Source organism: Pneumocystis jirovecii (assembly GCF_001477535.1).
Source record: "Pneumocystis jirovecii RU7 chromosome Unknown supercont1.13, whole genome shotgun sequence".
Taxonomy (NCBI): Eukaryota; Fungi; Ascomycota; class Pneumocystomycetes; order Pneumocystales; family Pneumocystaceae; genus Pneumocystis; species Pneumocystis jirovecii.
The window spans coordinates 34,948-53,273 of NW_017264787.1; the positions used below are offsets into that span (position 1 = coordinate 34,948).

At 30.3% G+C, this 18,326-nt stretch overlaps 6 protein-coding genes across 6 annotated transcripts; 3 read left to right on the top strand and 3 right to left on the bottom strand.

Annotated features, from left to right (window-relative positions):
• Positions 1-475: 475 nt before the first annotated feature.
• Positions 476-2,573, bottom strand: T551_02791 (malate dehydrogenase, NAD-dependent; the record flags this gene model as incomplete). The annotated part of the gene is made up of 7 exons (XM_018375054.1): positions 476-607; positions 653-785; positions 831-1,091; positions 1,136-1,295; positions 1,339-1,447; positions 1,495-1,653; positions 1,932-2,573. 7 exons carry the CDS (start codon positions 2,571-2,573, stop codon positions 476-478), a joined length of 1,596 nt encoding a protein of 531 aa, XP_018228595.1.
• Positions 2,574-3,429: 856 nt separating this feature from the next.
• Positions 3,430-5,697, bottom strand: T551_02792 (GTP-Rho binding exocyst subunit EXO70; the record flags this gene model as incomplete). Its single annotated transcript, XM_018375055.1, has 11 exons — positions 3,430-3,486; positions 3,529-3,565; positions 3,613-3,746; positions 3,788-3,905; positions 3,949-4,319; positions 4,358-4,723; positions 4,766-5,025; positions 5,067-5,169; positions 5,210-5,321; positions 5,367-5,451; positions 5,505-5,697. 11 exons carry the CDS (start codon positions 5,695-5,697, stop codon positions 3,430-3,432), a joined length of 1,836 nt encoding a protein of 611 aa, XP_018228596.1.
• A 294-nt stretch (positions 5,698-5,991) lies between these two features.
• On the bottom strand, positions 5,992-9,787 carry T551_02793 (uncharacterized protein; the record flags this gene model as incomplete). The annotated part of the gene is made up of 28 exons (XM_018375056.1): positions 5,992-6,058; positions 6,102-6,201; positions 6,243-6,258; positions 6,305-6,383; positions 6,430-6,577; positions 6,618-6,673; positions 6,715-6,800; positions 6,842-6,966; positions 7,009-7,120; positions 7,165-7,177; positions 7,216-7,319; positions 7,363-7,571; positions 7,617-7,752; positions 7,796-7,912; positions 7,957-7,981; positions 8,023-8,315; positions 8,360-8,475; positions 8,517-8,596; positions 8,637-8,775; positions 8,819-8,836; positions 8,885-8,947; positions 9,001-9,081; positions 9,126-9,203; positions 9,248-9,265; positions 9,311-9,396; positions 9,442-9,465; positions 9,513-9,660; positions 9,709-9,787. 28 exons carry the CDS (start codon positions 9,785-9,787, stop codon positions 5,992-5,994), a joined length of 2,616 nt encoding a protein of 871 aa, XP_018228597.1.
• A 1,419-nt stretch (positions 9,788-11,206) lies between these two features.
• T551_02794 (uncharacterized protein) lies at positions 11,207-13,135 on the top strand (the record flags this gene model as incomplete). Its single annotated transcript, XM_018375057.1, has 6 exons — positions 11,207-11,283; positions 11,326-11,434; positions 11,488-12,529; positions 12,571-12,745; positions 12,788-12,996; positions 13,038-13,135. 6 exons carry the CDS (start codon positions 11,207-11,209, stop codon positions 13,133-13,135), a joined length of 1,710 nt encoding a protein of 569 aa, XP_018228598.1.
• A 278-nt stretch (positions 13,136-13,413) lies between these two features.
• Positions 13,414-15,073, top strand: T551_02795 (uncharacterized protein; the record flags this gene model as incomplete). The annotated part of the gene is made up of 2 exons (XM_018375058.1): positions 13,414-14,140; positions 14,184-15,073. 2 exons carry the CDS (start codon positions 13,414-13,416, stop codon positions 15,071-15,073), a joined length of 1,617 nt encoding a protein of 538 aa, XP_018228599.1.
• A 423-nt stretch (positions 15,074-15,496) lies between these two features.
• Positions 15,497-18,271, top strand: T551_02796 (uncharacterized protein; the record flags this gene model as incomplete). The annotated part of the gene is made up of 10 exons (XM_018375059.1): positions 15,497-15,734; positions 15,779-15,894; positions 15,935-15,977; positions 16,043-16,176; positions 16,237-16,476; positions 16,526-16,783; positions 16,836-17,060; positions 17,115-17,576; positions 17,625-17,825; positions 17,870-18,271. 10 exons carry the CDS (start codon positions 15,497-15,499, stop codon positions 18,269-18,271), a joined length of 2,319 nt encoding a protein of 772 aa, XP_018228600.1.
• Between the last annotated feature and the right edge of the window lie 55 nt (positions 18,272-18,326).

Below are 18,326 nucleotides of genomic sequence, written 5' to 3' on the forward strand. Positions count from 1 at the left end.
ATCAAAATAGATAATTTTAATTTAAATATAAGAAACTTTTTAATATATTTTTATGATTTTTCTAAAACTCAGAATAATTTAATGTATAATATTTTTATTTTTAAAATAAATCGTTGAAAAGTTTATATTTTTTATATTAAATATTGAAAACCAATACATAAAAATAGTATGTTTTTATTTACGATTAGTAACAACTAACATTACAAATTTCTATCTTTTAATATTCTAAAACATGATGCTAAAAATATGGATGATTTAAAGAACAGTCTTATGGCAAAAACATTATTAAAGTTTAAAATTTTTTCAATATTTTAAATTTGTGCTATTTAAACATTCAAAGTTTAAAATATTTTGTAGTCTGAATTTTCAGTTAATTAAAAAGCAATGTAGATAATATTTAAATTAAATATTTAAAGTTTCATAAAATTTTGAAAGACTTTTGCTTATCATAATTTTCCAGAAAATACAGAAATATTTAGTATGTTTCTTCGACAAATTTAATGCCTTTTTCAATATTTTTCTGAAGTTCGACATAACAAACTTCAAGAAGTTCTTTTTCATAAGCAGAAGTATTCTCAAAAGGATATACTTTTTCAATTCCTTCGAGCTAACCCCAATTAAAAACTAAAAAGCAAAAAATAAAATAACATACCCCTAATCCAACATTCATACTAAAGAAACGACATCCTTTATTCAAATAAAGCGTTGTTTCTATATATGCTGATTCAATAACATCTCTTTCGCCTTGAATACCGCGCAAAAGTGAATTAGTAAAACGAGCAGCACTTGTACTTTCAGAAAATTGACATCCAAATATAATTAAAACTCACGCATATGCCATCGACAATGTAGCACTACCCGTACCATTTTTTGCTTTAACAACTTCATCTCCTGCAAACTGTATACGAGTCGTTAAAGTTTCAGTCTCTTCATCCGTAAAATTGTGCGAGACTTTTGATAATAATGGGACAATTGTAACCCCAGAATGCCCACCAACAATATCAACATTTTCATCCCTTGGATCTGTATTTTTCATTTCTGAGACAAACCAAGAAGCACGAACTGCATCTAACGTAGTTATACCAAAAAGCCTTTTATAATTTAGACATTCATATTTATATATACAAATCAATACTTTTTGGGGTTATATACACCCTTTCTTTTATATACTTCTGCACATATAGGCACTGTAGAATTAACTGGATTAGAAATAATAAGAAGATGTGCATTTGGTGCAACATCTGCTGTAAATTTTGCCAAATCACGAACGATTGATGCATTTGTAACAAAAAGATCTCCATTGACTCAATCAAAAAAGTCACACAAAAATAAAATTACCATCTCTTGTCATGCCTGGTTTCCGAGGAACGCCTGCTGGAACAAGAACAACATCAGCATCTCTTAAAGCCTTAAATAATCCATTTTCCTCCGGTCCATATCCTGAAACCTATACCATAAAATATTCCTTCAGAAACACAAAAAATAAAATCCAACCTTGCATGGAGTATTAATATGGCTACAATCTGCTGCTACACCTGGTGCACCACGGATATCATAAAGTGCCAATTCTGATACCCGAGAATTCATTTTCAACAACAGTGATAATGGTTGACCAATACCTCCTCCTGCACCAAGAATAGAGACTTTAATCGCCTAGATTTAAAATAGATTAATATATAAAAGCTAAAAAAGCCCTTTTATCTTACATTGTGCGCTGTTGATGAAAATCCGCGCGAAGAAAAGACTGAACTGATGATAGAATGTGTTTTAAACATTTATATATTACTGTACGATAAAATAAAAAAATATATTATATAAAGCAAGGAAAAAGAGTTTATTTAAAAAATACATGGTTAAATGAAAAAATGAAGGTGCTAAACACTTATGTGTGTATACAAGAGAAGGAGTTTTTGCAAAATCTTTTTAAGTACATCAACGAGATTTTGATTAACAATACCAAGAGATCTAATATTTAAAGAAAATCCTTTAATCCATTCAAGCGTTTTGTGCTTATTAATAGCCCGGAGAATGTTTCTGTATAATTTATGAGTATTATTTGTGTAAAGCCAATGGAGAATAACAGAAAAAGAAGGAGGATGAGGCAAATATTTAATAATAAAAAAGATAGAACGAGCTGAAGAACGAAGAAATAGCTTTTGCGGCATAAAAACACATTGGCTAGAGATTATAATATCATGAATAGGATAAAAGCGTCTTGAATAAGGTGATATACGAAGATAATGTGTGCAAGTGCGTGTATTTAACCAGTGTTCAGGAGCAAACTGAGAAATCCTTTCTCGAATATAAAACACAGGAATCACAGTCGAATCGGCCAATTTGAAAGACTTGCAATTGTAAAATTTCCGAATCACTGATGGCAGTGGTAAAAGATAATGCAAAATTTTCTGAATATCTATAGATAAAGATATAACTGGCAGTATACATCCATACGTATTAACAGTATCTGAAAATACTATAGATGCAGGACCTCTTTTCATTGATGTCATAGTAAAACTATTCGTTTCTGTATCATGTTTATCTTTATATAGATCGTTGTTCTTAGAGTCAACCATAGACCTATGAATAAACAAATGTAAAACGAATAATGCTTCTGTGCTTTAGAGGATTATTATATTAGTTTAATTATCTAAATGCCAAAAGTTATTTTCAAAGAATTATTATCAATTCAATAGATATACCTGTAATTTTAAGATGATTGATTAATGGCATATTATTAAATATATTTAATTGTAGTATAGGAAATGACAGAAAGATCTGAAAAATAATGAATCTATAAGAATATTGTAAAAAAACTCAAGATTTTTATATTAAAAGTACGCTTCCCATCCTTATAGAAGATTACTCAACCATCGCTCTAATAACGAAGAAAATATTAATCAAACAAAGAAATCTTAAACAAGAAAGTGCTTTTTGTGTGAATACTTTTTTATTAAACACCAATTAAAGAATATGATTAGCACTTTTTTTTTTTCTCATTTAGTGTAGTCTGTGCACAGTTTAAAAAATTAGATAAGCAAAGATAAAACAACTAACCTAAAAAAAAAAACAAAAACAACACTATTCCATATATCTTGTATAAAGCTTTGATATATAGATGATTAAAGACATATACTAATTCTTTATTAAGAGTGTATTACATATCAAAGGAATATCAAAAATTTAGATAAAATTTAGATATAAGAATAAAGAGTCTATTTAAAAATCAGCTAAATGATTATATGAATAACAATGAGGTAAGCTAAGTGAATTATTAATAAAGAAATCGATAATATTCAAATAAACATACGAACTAAAATGATTTCCAAATAAATGTATATTTTAAAAACTTATTTTTGAATAGCTTTTATTCTACTATTATTATTATTTATTTTTTAATATTAAAAAATTTGTAAATAATGCCCAAAATATTTAATCAAAAAGATATGTTAGATTCATATCAATATCATTTTTTTCATATTTAATGTACTTCATTTGTTAAAAAAAAAAATAAAAAAGAAAGAAAATTACCTTTCCTTGATGTTTTGAGAATTCGCTATTATAATATCTTCAAATAAATTAACGATAAATAAATTTTAAAAAAAAAAAAAATACTTATTATAAAATCGTGTATAAAGTGGAACAATAATACGTTTTACCTCTCCAACTAAACTAGATTTAAGTTCTGAATCATAAATAACAAATGTTTTGCATAGACTCAAAAGTTCATCAAACTCGTTATTAAAACTCTGAAAAAATAAGATATTTTTTTATTATTTTAAAAAAAAACCTTAAATTTTTCTTTTATAATGTCACGCTCTTTAGGCGCAAGTGATAGTTTTGTAGAGCTTGTAATTCCGCCTTTAACATAGGTAACGTCTAATAACTGTTCAGCACATCCTTTCCATCTAAACGAGTTACAAATTATATAAAAACTTAAAACAAACTTACGAGTCCAAAAATTCATTCACAATCCTTTTTTTTATTTTTACAAATCTATCAGTGACATCTGATGTTACAGCAATTGATAAAGCTGTATTTTTAATATTTTTTTCTATATAAGCTAGATTATTTAAAAGAAAAATAGGCAAGAGATTGGTTTTCTTTGTAAGAGTTCGTGCTTTTTGCTCTAATTGAGAATATAAAATTTCAATTGTTTCTGAACAAAATTTTTTGAAAACAACCTTTTCATCAGTTCCCGGAGGAAACGCATTTTGATTTGTTGCAAATAGAAAACTGTTCCATCCTTCATTTTTCATAGTCATAATTAAATAAGAAACTGTTTCTGGATAATTATTCATATGTACCAAACGAGTAACAGACTATATTTATGAATATAATATAAAAAGTTAAAAATTACCTCAGTTATTATTTCAGAGACATTTCCGTCCGAAGATATTGAAGTCATCGCTGAACATCTTTTGCGAATCCTTTCATGCATATCGCTCAAAGCAAATGTTCCAGTTTTCCCCATTATTTCCATACTTTTATGTAACTCATTCACTGTAGGCCCCTCGCTACCATGCAAATCAATAACTGTTATTATTTTTGAAAGCTCTTCAATAATTTCATATGAAAGTGTGAAATCAGTAACCATATTTTGATGAATATGATGATCAAGTTTCTGTATTGTATCACAATATGTAACAATAGTGGAATAAATCAATGTTAGTAAAATATTACCATAATTCTCGGGAAAAATATTCTGAGCAATCGTTGATTCAGCCTTATAAAGTAAAAAAATTTATCCTAAAATGAACATATATACCTTAAGCATCCCGAGTAATGCTTGAGTATATACAACAAATCCGTTACTATTTTTTTCATACATTTTCATCTCTCTTTTAACAGCAGTGCTTAAAGATGCTTTTGATAGTAATTTTAAGGATTCTGAAGTATACCCAGATCTAGTATCACAATAATTTTTTTCAATTTCCTTCAAAGAGTCTAAACAAGTAGAATAAAAAAACGATGATATAGACATAAGAATTGAACATGGGAGTTCAGGAAGAAGAGGAAAGTCCAAGTCTATTACTAATTAAAAAGAATTAACTTTGTATTCAAAATACTTTTAGTTGTATAATACAGTGGCTCTACAGGAATTGAAAAATCCAATAAAGAATTTTTGAATAACTCATATAATTGTAAGCATCCACCTTTCCAGAGTTGTGTCTAATTATTTGTTAGGAAAACGTAGATATAGTAAACATACTAGTCTAAGTATAGACTTTTCAGAACTTCGAAAATTCGATGAACGGAGAATATTAAGACTATTATTAGTTTTTTTCAATGTATCAAGAAACAATGTTAAATCTCCTTCTGGCCTACCAAAGTTTAAAAAAGTACACACTAAAAACATGAAATCAAACCCTTTTTTAATAACATCTTCTGCTTCTGGAACAATATTAAAATATTGTCTTGTTCTTTCTACTGCAATAATAGTGCCTCGAATATCTACCAAAAAAGTTATTTTTCACCATTCAAAAACAAAAGAAACTTATTATTACTTTCTGACTCTTTTTTTAATAATAAAGTAGTCTTATAAATAGGCTTAATTGTATTTTCAACTTTTTCTAGACGATGATTCAATTGTGTAAGAATTGACGAAATCTTGTTTGTTAATTCACTTGTTTTTCTCAAAGTTTCATCTAAAACGCCAAGATCTGCTTTATCTTCATCTATATCCGCAGATACAGGCATTAAATTTAACATAACAACCCTTTAATTTACTTCTTAGTTTTACTTTTTTACTGTCGTCATTTAGATTGTCCGATAATCGTTGTATTCACAAGAAATTTAAAAATATAAGGAATGATTAAAGATATCAAAGAACTTTTACTATTTGAATTATTGAAATAATTGGTTAATTTTATTAGAAATAAAATTAAAGAGCGAGAAATTTTAACATTATTTATAAATGAAGCAATTACAAATATCTATTATGTCGAATAGCCAGAAATAAAAATATTATTTTAGTATAAAAATAAAACATAATCACTCATCCAAAGGACATGCTTCAATATTCCAAATCCCTTCAGCATATTCTTGAATAGCACGATCACTAAAAAATTAAATAATCAAATAATAAAACAAATTAGTCTTACGAAGAAAAAAAGCCCATGTTTGCAACAGAAATAATAGTTTTGTAAACCCATAAGTCACTATCTTTATATGTTTCATCTATAATTTTGTGTGTATTAAGATCTAAAATATATAAGATATTATAAAATTAAAAAAAGCTTTACATGATTGAAAATCATCCTATAAAAATATTAGTTATATTATTTTGAGAAAAAGATTTAATTACACTTATAAGATAATAATCATGTCCATTAGTTAATGCGCTCATAAGCGGTGCGAATAGATTTGGATCACCAAAAATTCCACTACAATAATATTAAATATTGGTATAATAATAATAAAAATACAAACCTTTCAATAGCATCACAAACTTTTTTTAGTTCAGGATCCATAGGAACATTTCCATATATATGTCTGTGACGTAATTCTTCAACGTTTTCACTTAAATTTCCAAATAAAAAGATATTTTCTTCACCAATTTCACGGGTAATTTCGATATCTAAATCTTAGAAATATACAAAAAAAGGGAAAGTATATACTAGATCCATCAACAGTTCCAATAATAAGACCACCATTTAGCACAAACTTCATATTACTAAAATATTAAATGTATCATTAAGTAAAACATAAACTTACCTTGTACCACTACCTTCAGTTCCAGCTGTAGATATATGTTCTGAAATGTCACTTGCAGGAATAATAATTTCTGCTTTACTAACATTCTAAATGGATGTAAGCCTTGAATTTTAAATAAAATATTTACATAATCCTCAATAAAATGAACTTTAAAAACATCACCAATGCTTTTATCATTATTAACAACATCTGCTACACAATTTATTAATTTAATAACACATTTCGCCATATAATAGCCAGGAGCAGCTTTTCCTATATGATATTAATTTAAAACAAAAAATTGGTAATTTAAACCCCCAAAAATAGAAACTCTTGGTACTTGTTTTTCGATTTCTCCTTTAGACATAGATTTTAATGTTAAATACCGATGAATTACGCCATAAATATTTAAAGTTTGTCTTTTATACTAAATTATGTTAATTTTAAGATTAATCAAAAAACATCATTAACCTCATGAATACGCCTTAAAAATTAGTATATGAAAAAAATAAAGAAACATACTTCACTTGGATATCAAACAATGCATTTATATTTAATTTTAAGCCTTTAGTCCTTTGAATGTAACTAGCTAATCTGGCTTTATTATAAAATTTTACTTGTTTCCACTAAAGATAATGAATAACTAAATAAAAACTATTGACAATGTACTTCTTTTTGAAATTCTTTATCATTAGCAAAGTTCTCTAATTCTTTAAGCTTGGATAAATTAGTTAAAAATTCATAGCCTCCAAGTTTTCTTGAAATTAGTTCAGACAATTTAGGGTTAGCTTGAAGTAACCATCGTCGTGGAGTAACCCCATTCGTTACATTAACAAATTTATCGGGTCCATATATTTTAACAAAATCTTTAAAAATTGCTTAATTATAATTAATTTAATTTTATTTCTTATTTTTATTATTACTTGTTTTTAGAAGATTACTGTGCAATTCTGCTACACCATTGACCTTGGATGACCCAATAATAGCGAGATATGCCATACGAACATATTTAGGAGATGATTCTTCAACAATAGATACACGTGATAAAAGTTCACGATCCTAATTTTATGTGAAATAAGTTGTTATGATTTAAAATAAATACTTTTGGAAATTTCTTTTCAACTGATTGTAAGAAGAAGAGATTTATATCATAAATAATTTGCATATGACGTGGAAGTAATTCTTGAAACATTGGAATTGGCCATTTTTCCAAGGCTTCCTATACAATATAAATGTTAACCTTAAAAAACTAAATTATATTACTGGAAGAACAGTGTGATTCGTATAACTAAAAAAAATTAGAATATTAATAAAATTAAGAAAAAAAACGCAATTAACCCAAATGTTTTTACAACAATATTCCATGCTTGATCCCATTCAAGACCTTCTAAATCCACAAAAATTCGCTGAAGCTCAACAACGGCTAACGCAGGATGTGTATCATTTAACTGAATAGATACTTGTTCTGGAAACTTAGACCATGGTTTTCCAGATTTTTTAAAACGTCTAACAATATCATGTAAACTTGCACAAACCCAAAAATATTGCTGTTTAAGACGAAGTTCTTTTCCTTGATAAACATTTTCATTGGGATAAAGCACAGCCGATAATGTTTCAGCACGCTAAACAATTTTAAATAGATATAGATAATTTATGCACTATAAACCTGTTGTTCTCTAACAGAATTTTCATAATCACCCGCATTAAATTTACTAAAGTCAAATTCACGCATTGGTCGACTAGACCATAATCTAAGATTATTTGTATTATTTGTTCCATAGCCTTTAGAATTAGTTTAGTATATAAAATGCTTTAAATTGTACCAGGAATAGGAACATCAGAAGCAACTGCTAAAACTTGTTCACCTCCTTGCCATGAATAGCGTGTTTTCCCATCATTATCACTATAATTCGTAACAAAAAAACGTAATGAAAAAAACTTACGCATATTTCCGAACATGACCATAAAATCTAACAGGAATTCTAACATCCTGTCTAAGCATTTCCCATGGATTTTCAAATTGTAACCAATAATCAGGCTGTTCAACTTGATGTCCATCAACAATTTGCTGTTTAAAAATTCCTACTTTAATTAAAAAAACTGTAATATAAAAATTAATTCAAACCATATTGATATCTAAGACCTAAAGAATTCATGTTATAAATAGTTTAAACAAAAGAAATAAAATTACCATAACCCCATGCTGGCATATTTAATGAACTTAGAGAATCTAAAAAGCATGCAGCTAATCTTCCTAATCATAAAAATCAATATATAATAATATCAGTATATATACGTTTTCTATACCAAGTCCCCCATTTCCAAGAGCAGCGTCTGTTTCTGCATCAATAATATCTTCAATATTAAAACCAAGTTCATCAATTCCAACTTTTAAGAATTAGATTAAATTTAAAATCAGATGCTACAAAAACTTTTTATTATATCTTTTATTCCAAGATTAAGCATGGAGTTATCCAAAGTCCTCCCCATAAGAAATTCTATGCTTAAATCTGAAACAATTTAATAATGGTAATGTTGAAATTGTTTTAAATACAATAAACTCGTTTAGGGTCTATTTAAATTAAAAATACACCTTAAATATAAACAAAAACAGTACCCTCAAGTGTCAATGTCTGCTGTGTCTTGTTCCACCGTGTAATAAGTCTATCACGAACTGAATGCGCTGTCGCTTGATAAGCAGCTCTAAAGAATTAAGTATACTATTTTTAATATTTATAGAGAAATTACGAGTCATCACAATTATACATAGATCTATAAAATTTTAATTAAGATACAAACAATATATCTCATAAAATTACCGAGCAAGGGTCGTTTCTACATAACGAACAAAATCTCTCTCAAATGCATCCTTTGTGTTCAAATCTCTCTCTGTATGTGATTCCCATGTATGTCTCTGGGCTTCTGGTATCTGTTCCTGAAGAAATTTAATTTGTTCTTTACCAAGTCCTGAAATGATTTATTCTTCAAATTCCATTCATTCAAAAAGTAAAAAACCTGTATGTGTTCGTTTATGATGAACAATTTTACTTTTTTTATTACTTTCACAGTGCAATTGTGTTTCTATAGATGACATTTGACAATCTTTAATATTTTTAAAATGCTTATGTTAATTTTGTCTCCGATTAATAAGGATTAGTAACAGGAGTTAAGATTACATAAGATAAGATGAATATTATTTATACAAAAATTTAAGTTTTTAGAAAAGTTATTTCAAAAAAAAATACGTTGGAATTAAGAATTTTAGGTATATTTTTTAAAAAGAATAAATTTATAATATAGAAGCATAAATAAAATCAGATACAATTGTTATATGAAATAGGATATATCAATTAATATTTTTATAGTTTTTTGCTCTATCTAAGAGTTTATAAATAAAATGATGCTAGAAAGTATAAAATTAATTTATATTGCTTTTTTAAATATAAAATTAAAATATAAGAATTAAAAATAAAGTCTAAATTTTTATTCAGTGATTAAGAGTTTTTGAAAAAAATATAATTATTTTTAGAGTTTTCATATGTAATATAAAATTGTAATCTATAAATTTATAAAAATTTGACATTTTAGTTTTTAGTAAATGTGAAAATATATAATAGACGCATCGAAGATAATTTAACAATCAATTAAAAATCGTACCATTATAAATTAAAAAGAAAATTAATAATTAATTTCTAACTAAATATCAATAAAAATTTTTTTTGTAAATATTTTTAAAAACAAGTATTAATCTTTTCATATATTTTTATTATTCTAAATAGAAAATTCATATAATATTATGTTTAAATATATTTTCGAATTATAAAAAATAATTTTAATTTCAAAAAAGACATTTATAAAGTTTCTGGCAAATGTAAGTTATTAAAGAATATCAATTTTTGAATAATTCATCAAAATTATAAACAAAACAAAATACAGAACGGAATATAATAGATAGCATAATATTTCAAATATTTATTTAAAAAACTTGAAAATTTCGATAATTAAAAATAAATCACATTTTAACAAAAAAATATGTTTTTCAAAATATAATAAAAATCAAAAAATCATCTTTATACACAATAATCCCTTCATTCAAAACGCATAAGTAAATATTTTTTACAAACACTCTACATTGTTATGAATATGCAAAAAAAGAACATCTTCATACACAAATATCCTTTTTATACATAAGTTTACTATAGAATATCATTATGTTTTTATATAAAACTGTTTTTTGAAAAAATATAAACATTTTTTAACTTATTTTTCATTTCAAATTTTTTATTATATTTATTATATATTTTTTTCCTAATCTAATAAAAAATACTTTTTTGACCCTAAAAACACTATAAATTTGTTTTTAATTACATAAAAAATAGATATTTCCTCTTTCATATTCATTCAATTTATTATATACTTTTTATCTACTTAATCTCTTTTTTAAGCATTTTCTTCTCATTTAGATTTTTATCTCGAAGATGTTCATTATCACACATTTATTATAGAAAAAAATATGAAAAGTGATGAAATAACAACACATCTTTCCTTGAAAAAGGATCCTATTGTTCTATACGTTATATGTGTTGGATTGTAAATGGTTCCTTTTTTTTAGACTTTACTCATTTAATATAGTCATCATTCACGAGGACCAGAGATCGAATATTGTTATCCTGAATTAACTGAAATCCCTGTAGGATGGTCGTTATTGCCATTTATGGCACTTCCAGATGGCGTTCATTTGGTATAAATGCTAGATTACTATGTTGATCTGGTTAAATAGGCTAATAAATTAAGAATGAAGAAGACTTTTCGTATTTTTGTATTAACAATAACGGTAATGAAAAACTAAGGACAATATACGGAATATCATGTACAAGACAGCTACTTTCATCTGAATTAGTGGACAAACCAGTTGATGTAACTCGATCAACGATTCAAAAATCAATCGTTGTGCTTATATCGAAACCCGTTTTTGGTCATATTAAAGAAAAACTCAGAGCAGTAACTCAAGCATATTTCTCACAGCGTAATTTTGAAGATAGAAGCATTCTTATGCATTTTTATAATAGTTTTGTGCAAATATTTCATGACGGAATCAATAATCATGAATTTTATCTTGGTATACCCCTTCGTGAACTTTTATATCAATTTCGGTGGAAAACTCTTGTAGTATTGAAAGCTATGCTTTTGGAACAAAAAATACTTTTTTATGGCACACGTTCAGAAACTCTTTGTATAATACAATACTCATTTTTGTCACTTATTCCTGAGCTATTAGAGAATCTTCAAGATGCAAGTGACCCATTATTGAATACGATTGAAGATCGTCTGGGAAAACCCGCATCTATATCTACAGATAATCATAAATCTCTACTTTTATATATGGGTATGCCATTCCATATTTTCTCTAAAGGTTCTTTCTTTGGTCCTTATACGCCTCTTCAGCAAATAAAAATACTTGAAAACGAAAGCACAAAATCTTATATTATTGGAAGCACTAATAGTTTATTTCTACAAATGAAAAAAAAATATGCAGATCTTGTTGTTAATGTCGATACTGGTGAAGTAGATATCCTTCAACCACTATTAAAAGATACATTATCATTAAGTTTTTCGGATAAAAAATGGATCAATGATATTATAATGTTAGTAATAAATTCATGGGATGAAACAGATACTAGTAGACCTAAATCAATGGGGTTTTTAGGTAGCGATGAAAACTTACGGGCTCAGTTTGAAGAATATTTTTTAGCTCTTGCAGCGTCTGTAAAATATGATAATTATTTAAACAAAATTAGAAATTTACCAGGTTTTAATACAGCCTTATTAGATACACGTAAGTCTGTATAATTAATTAAGACGTATTAATTTTTCAAGATGAAAATACAATTCGAGGGTTTGGTCGAAGTTGGATTGAGCAGTGGAAATTTTCAGAAAACTACCGATTATGGAACGAATACACAGATGACAAACTTTTTGATATAATCGAGCCCAAACATCCTGTTGTTAATCATGGCATTTCATTAGAAAATATGCAATATAAAATTGCTAAGTATTTATTAATATTTATATAAAAGTATTAATGATTTCTCAGACATGTTCAAGAATTAAAATTAAATGAACGAGCTGCTGTTGCAAAAAAAACTATAAATAAAGGCTGGAACACTAGCAGTCAAAAGATATCACAAGTGATGGGATCTCTGTTTGATCATATGGAATCATATCGAACAGAACGGCGAAAACGATATCAGGATGTTCATAATCAATGCGCTACAGCTGTTTCAAAGATCGATCCTGAGTTGTGTAAATTAATAAATATTAAAATACATATCTAATTTTTTTAGCTTCACCCTTAGGCGATATACAAAATAAAGCCGGCTACTATATGTCTGCATTTACTGATTGGGCTTATAACAGAAAGGGGGCTGTCAGACATAACTAATCAAACATACAAATAAAAATACTTCAAAACATCTATTCATACATTTTTAAAAATTTACACTTTAACTAAATTTTACACATATTTATCTCTGCTTATACATATTTTATTCGTAATATACATTCTAGATCCATTTTTGTATAATTATATATGTCTATAATATATTCTTATATACTTAACCCATCTCTTAATTTTATCGACATGAACCATCTTTAAAAATCATAAAATGATAAAATCATCATCTTAAAGATTAACAGGAAAATTTAAAAAATAGATTTACAATGGGTCATCAAACAGAAGGATTTGATGAAAAAGAAGAATATAAAAAACTTTTTAAAATCCGAGATGAAATATTTATGAACATGCAAGCAGCCATGCAATCTTCTGGAACGGGATTTTTTAACACAAATATGCCTTATGGGTCTTTTTTAATAAAAGAGCAGCCGTATGATCCATCTAAGAACTCACGTACTTCATCAGAGGAGGCAGTTAACTATAAATCTCCGGCTACTTCAGCGTCAATCGGAATTTTATCCAAAGATGAAAAAAATAAACTTGAACGTAGCCTCCGGGCAAGGATCGAAAAAAGAAAAGCAGATGTTAGGTTAATGAATGAACAGGGTTCATCCAAAAAACATATTGAGCAAAGAACATTTTCAAATCAGATTCATTACAGAAAAACTAAGGAATCGTGGGATGGAACAAGAGCAAATACAAAAGGGCCAAATTATGATACAGCATCTCACTTTCATATTCAAAGAGGGACACCGCCAGCCCCCAAGCATCAGCAAGAACCACACGTATCAGAATCACCGTCTTACCATACCGAAAAACCAAAAAACAAACAAATATATTGCGAAAATAAAGATGAAATAGCAATCAATTTTTTGTCTAAATCCATGGCTATTCCTGGATTAAGAGTCCCTACTAACATGTACGAGGAAAATACTGAAAAACTGACTACAACACCTGCTACCACACAAAATGCACATGACACATATAACGAAGGTAATGGGATTATTATTGCACATTTCATATTGATGGTTTAAAGGCGTACAAAGCAATTCACCTGCTAAATCACCCAATCTGTCTTTAGAATCCAAATTACTATCAAACGATTCTCAGACGTATCAATCAAACGTGCAAAATAGATCAAGATCATCTTCTTTTGAGTATAAACCGCGGTCACCCAATTCTCCTCTGCGTCTCTCCCCCTTACTATCGCCAAAAATATCCGAAACTCTCGCTGCGCCTCAGAAACTAGCATCAAACTCTGCTTCTGAACCAAGATCCTATTCTTCTCAACTAACAAGCGAAAACCCACAAACCATCCCCCATCCAAAGGACACAAAGGATACTCTAGACTGCTACTCACGGCCAGACATCCCTTCTTGCCTCCCCGAACAGCACAACCACCGCTTTTACAGAGAAATCATGTCCTCAAAATCTCTCTACTGGAAACACGGCTTGCACGGCTTCTCTCCATACTACCACCGCTCCTTTACCCCCCCGTGGTATGGTCTCCGCGACTGCTCCAGGCCCTTTCCTCCCGACGACGACCCATACTTCCACTATCGAGACAGAACATGCTTTTCTCATGATCCATACTATCTAGATCTTCCTTCTGCTCCCCCGCCTTCCTGTCCACGACCTCCCCTCCCTTATCCACGGTTCTCACTCCCACGGCTCCCTCCTCACTCCCCACCACTCCCCTATCCACCCCCCCCTCCCCTCCATTCCGGCCTTTCTCCATATCCCTCCGATCCTTCCTGCTTCTACCCCCTACACTCCCTCGACTGCGACTTTCTCCACACCTCTATCCCTCCTCCCCCCCCTCCTCCTCCTCACTACGCCTATCTTCCTCCCAACAACACCTCATCTACCAAACTCCCCACCGATCACCCCAATCACACTCACCCTCACTGGACTCATGACCGCTGAAACTCTATTATTTTACACCTCTTCTTTTCTTCCTCGTAACTTTGGCAATTATATTACTATCTACTTATTCTTTTCTGTATTTATCTCACATATCCTCTCTCCTCTATATATATCCTCTATATATATCTATATACCCCCTACCTCCTTCCACCCAATATCCACCTGAAATCCCTCTATTTCCCCCAAATCTCTCTTTAAATATCAATGTACTTGTGCCCTCTCTCTTTCTCCTTCATCTTTACATCTTTTCCACTCACTCTCTTTTCCCTACTAACGTATCGTCTCTCTATCGCCCACACTAATTTTCTCGAACCCATCAAAAGTGTGTGCGGATCTCAAATCCTATCGCTGACAATTTTTTGCCGGCCAAGAAACGTCAGCACAAAACCATCCCGGAAATCCAGAGTATTGGAGAGGATTTGAATGGCAGAAACAACAAGACACAGTGTGCAGAAGATCTATATGGGGTTTGCAGCGCCGCACTCATTTCCAGCGACGCCGGATCTTAGGAAATGCTATTATTCGTTTTCTCGAGAATCTCTTCATCAATATCATAGCAAAGAAGGAGGTATAAAGAGTGAATATGAGCATGATCCATATGTTCTTCGAGCAGCAGAACACTGCCGGCAAGCATCGGCACTAGGAGGGGTGGAAACAGGAAGTGCAGTGCAGCAGCTGCCACCGGTGTCGGTGTTGGATGTGAAGGGAGGGGCGTTTGTGCAGGTGTTTCTTGCGGGGGAGGGGAGCCAGGTATCGGAGACGCGGGAGAAGATATTTTCCGAGTGCCTGCCTCAGCGGCAGGCGTGTATTGCGGCGTCGAGGTATCTTTTGCTGAATAAAGAGGGAGTGGTGAGTCCGCAGATGTCGACGAGGCTGGATGAGATTGCACTTGACACGGGAACGAGTATATACATCCTCAAATCGGATATGCCACTGCCGACGATGCAGACATTGACGCCGCAGGGTCAGTCGGGAGGGTCGGAGGGGATAGGAGAGACGGTTCCTATATACAAGAAAGTGATGTCACCGGAGGATGTGACGCTGTTTGTGCTGGTATCGGGAGACATAGCTTCGCTGGAGTATGCGTTGGTGAAGATATCGGTGTATTTGGATATATTGGTATGTGTGTAGAGCAGTAGAGAGAGATATTGATGGGGATGAAGATGGGAATGCAGATCAAGAAGCTTGAGATAGATCCTCGGTACCATCCGCTGATCTGTGGGAGGAAGCGGTCGAATCTTCAGGATATCATGCAGGAAACGTGTACAAATATCTATATACCTATGCCGTTTGCAAATGTTTTGAGTATCAGGCGTCATCTTCCGCCGCTTGTATCGGATGAGATTTATATTACGGGGCGGAGGGAGGATATCGTTAACGCTGAAAAAAGGATTATTTCAGCGGTATTTGTTTTTTCCCCTTTGAAGGATTCATTCCTCATTCCATGTCTAGTATCAATCGGTTACTCTTATGTCGAAGACGATCACCATAACAGCGCCTAAAAAGGACTGGTTGCTTATAGAAAGGCTTAATGATATAAAGAATATCATGAGCAATAATGGTAATATTCTCTTTTCGGGTTACGACAAGCTTATCGTGATAGCTTCTTATATTAATTTTCCGATTCTTGGTTCGCAAAATATAGAAATCAATATTTTTTCCAGTCATGATCACCTTATTGATAATACGATTGATTCGTTTATAAGTTTGGTTATTTTTCCCCCTCCCTTTGAAGTTTATTCAATTTCTAACTGAATCGTAGTTATCGGATTACTATAATACTACATATTGGATATTCCCTCTTTCAAATCATGCACAAAACTCAGAAGTCTTGTTTACCGATTCAGAAATTAAAAAAATACTCATGGATATTACTGAAAAACATCGTGTAGAAATAACATATAAACATAGCTGTTTCGAAATTGCTGGTATGAAAGATGAAATTAAAAAAGCCGTTAGGATTATTTCAGAAATCCCTATTATACAAGTACTTTTCGTAGCGTTATATACATACGCATCTGCGGCTAATACATGATTTTAGAATCGACCACAACAAATACGTTTTACGATCGAGCTTTCCAACAAATACCATGAATTCATTCAAGGGAAAAAGGAAGGAAAAATTAACGCGATTCGAAAAAATGTAGGCGTTATTGTAGAATTACATACGTTTTCCAGTAGAAGTTTCTGCATCGATATTATCGCGGAAAATTTAGAACAAGCGATGCAGTGTCTTAGTATGCTTGAAGATGAATTCCCTACAGAAATCACATTTTATATCCCTGAAGAATATCATAGACGAATGATTGGTATTCGCGGTAATACTATTCAGTCTGTTATGCGACAATACGGTGTTTTCGTTAAATTTTCCAATACCACTAGTCTTGCGACTCCTGGTCATCATAATTATTTAGATGATAATGTTCTGGTTAGATGTCCCGCGAAAAATGCAGCAAACCTTATTGAACTCAAAGAAACTTTAATGAATATGGTTAATTACAAGGTACTTTATGCCCTATTTTCCCTCTCTAATAGTGCTAATGTAAAATAGGATAAAGATTCCATTTCAGAAAATGTTTATGTCCCTCAAATTTATCATAGAATGTTAAGAAATAAGAGCAATAAAATTATCCGTAATATTGAAAAAAATACAAATTGTATAGTACGTTTTCCAAACAATGATCTTAATAAAGATTATATTACTGTTATTGGGTCAGAAGCGCAAGTTCCTCGTGCAATTGATATGATTATGGTAAAGATTATATTTACGGATTTCAATGGATTGATTATTATTAGAGAAGCATTCTTGATGAATATAAATTTCGTGTAGTGTCCACTAAGGCTTTAGATAGCATTATCGAATCTAAGGAATATAAATTTTGGGTTGTAGAGTATATTCGCACGAAATATTGCATTGAAGTTACATCCTTTCCTAATAACATAAATATGAATGCATACCCGAATATCAGTTATCACGTATTTCGACTGTTATTTCCTAAAAGTCAGTTGTCGTATCTTGATTTAGCTATTAATGTGATATTTGAATATTTCATTCAACATCAGGTTCCGTTGTATATGAGTTTTAAAGAAGGCACATGGCAAACCCCGCATTTAAAAGGATGTGATTCATTTTCGCATTTTAATTCTATGCTTTTTCCACCCATTTCTGCTTTAAAAAGGAATCCTCAAGAATTTTAATGCACATTATGCATCATTTTCCTCATTTTTTGTTAACTGGTTTTTAAAACAATTG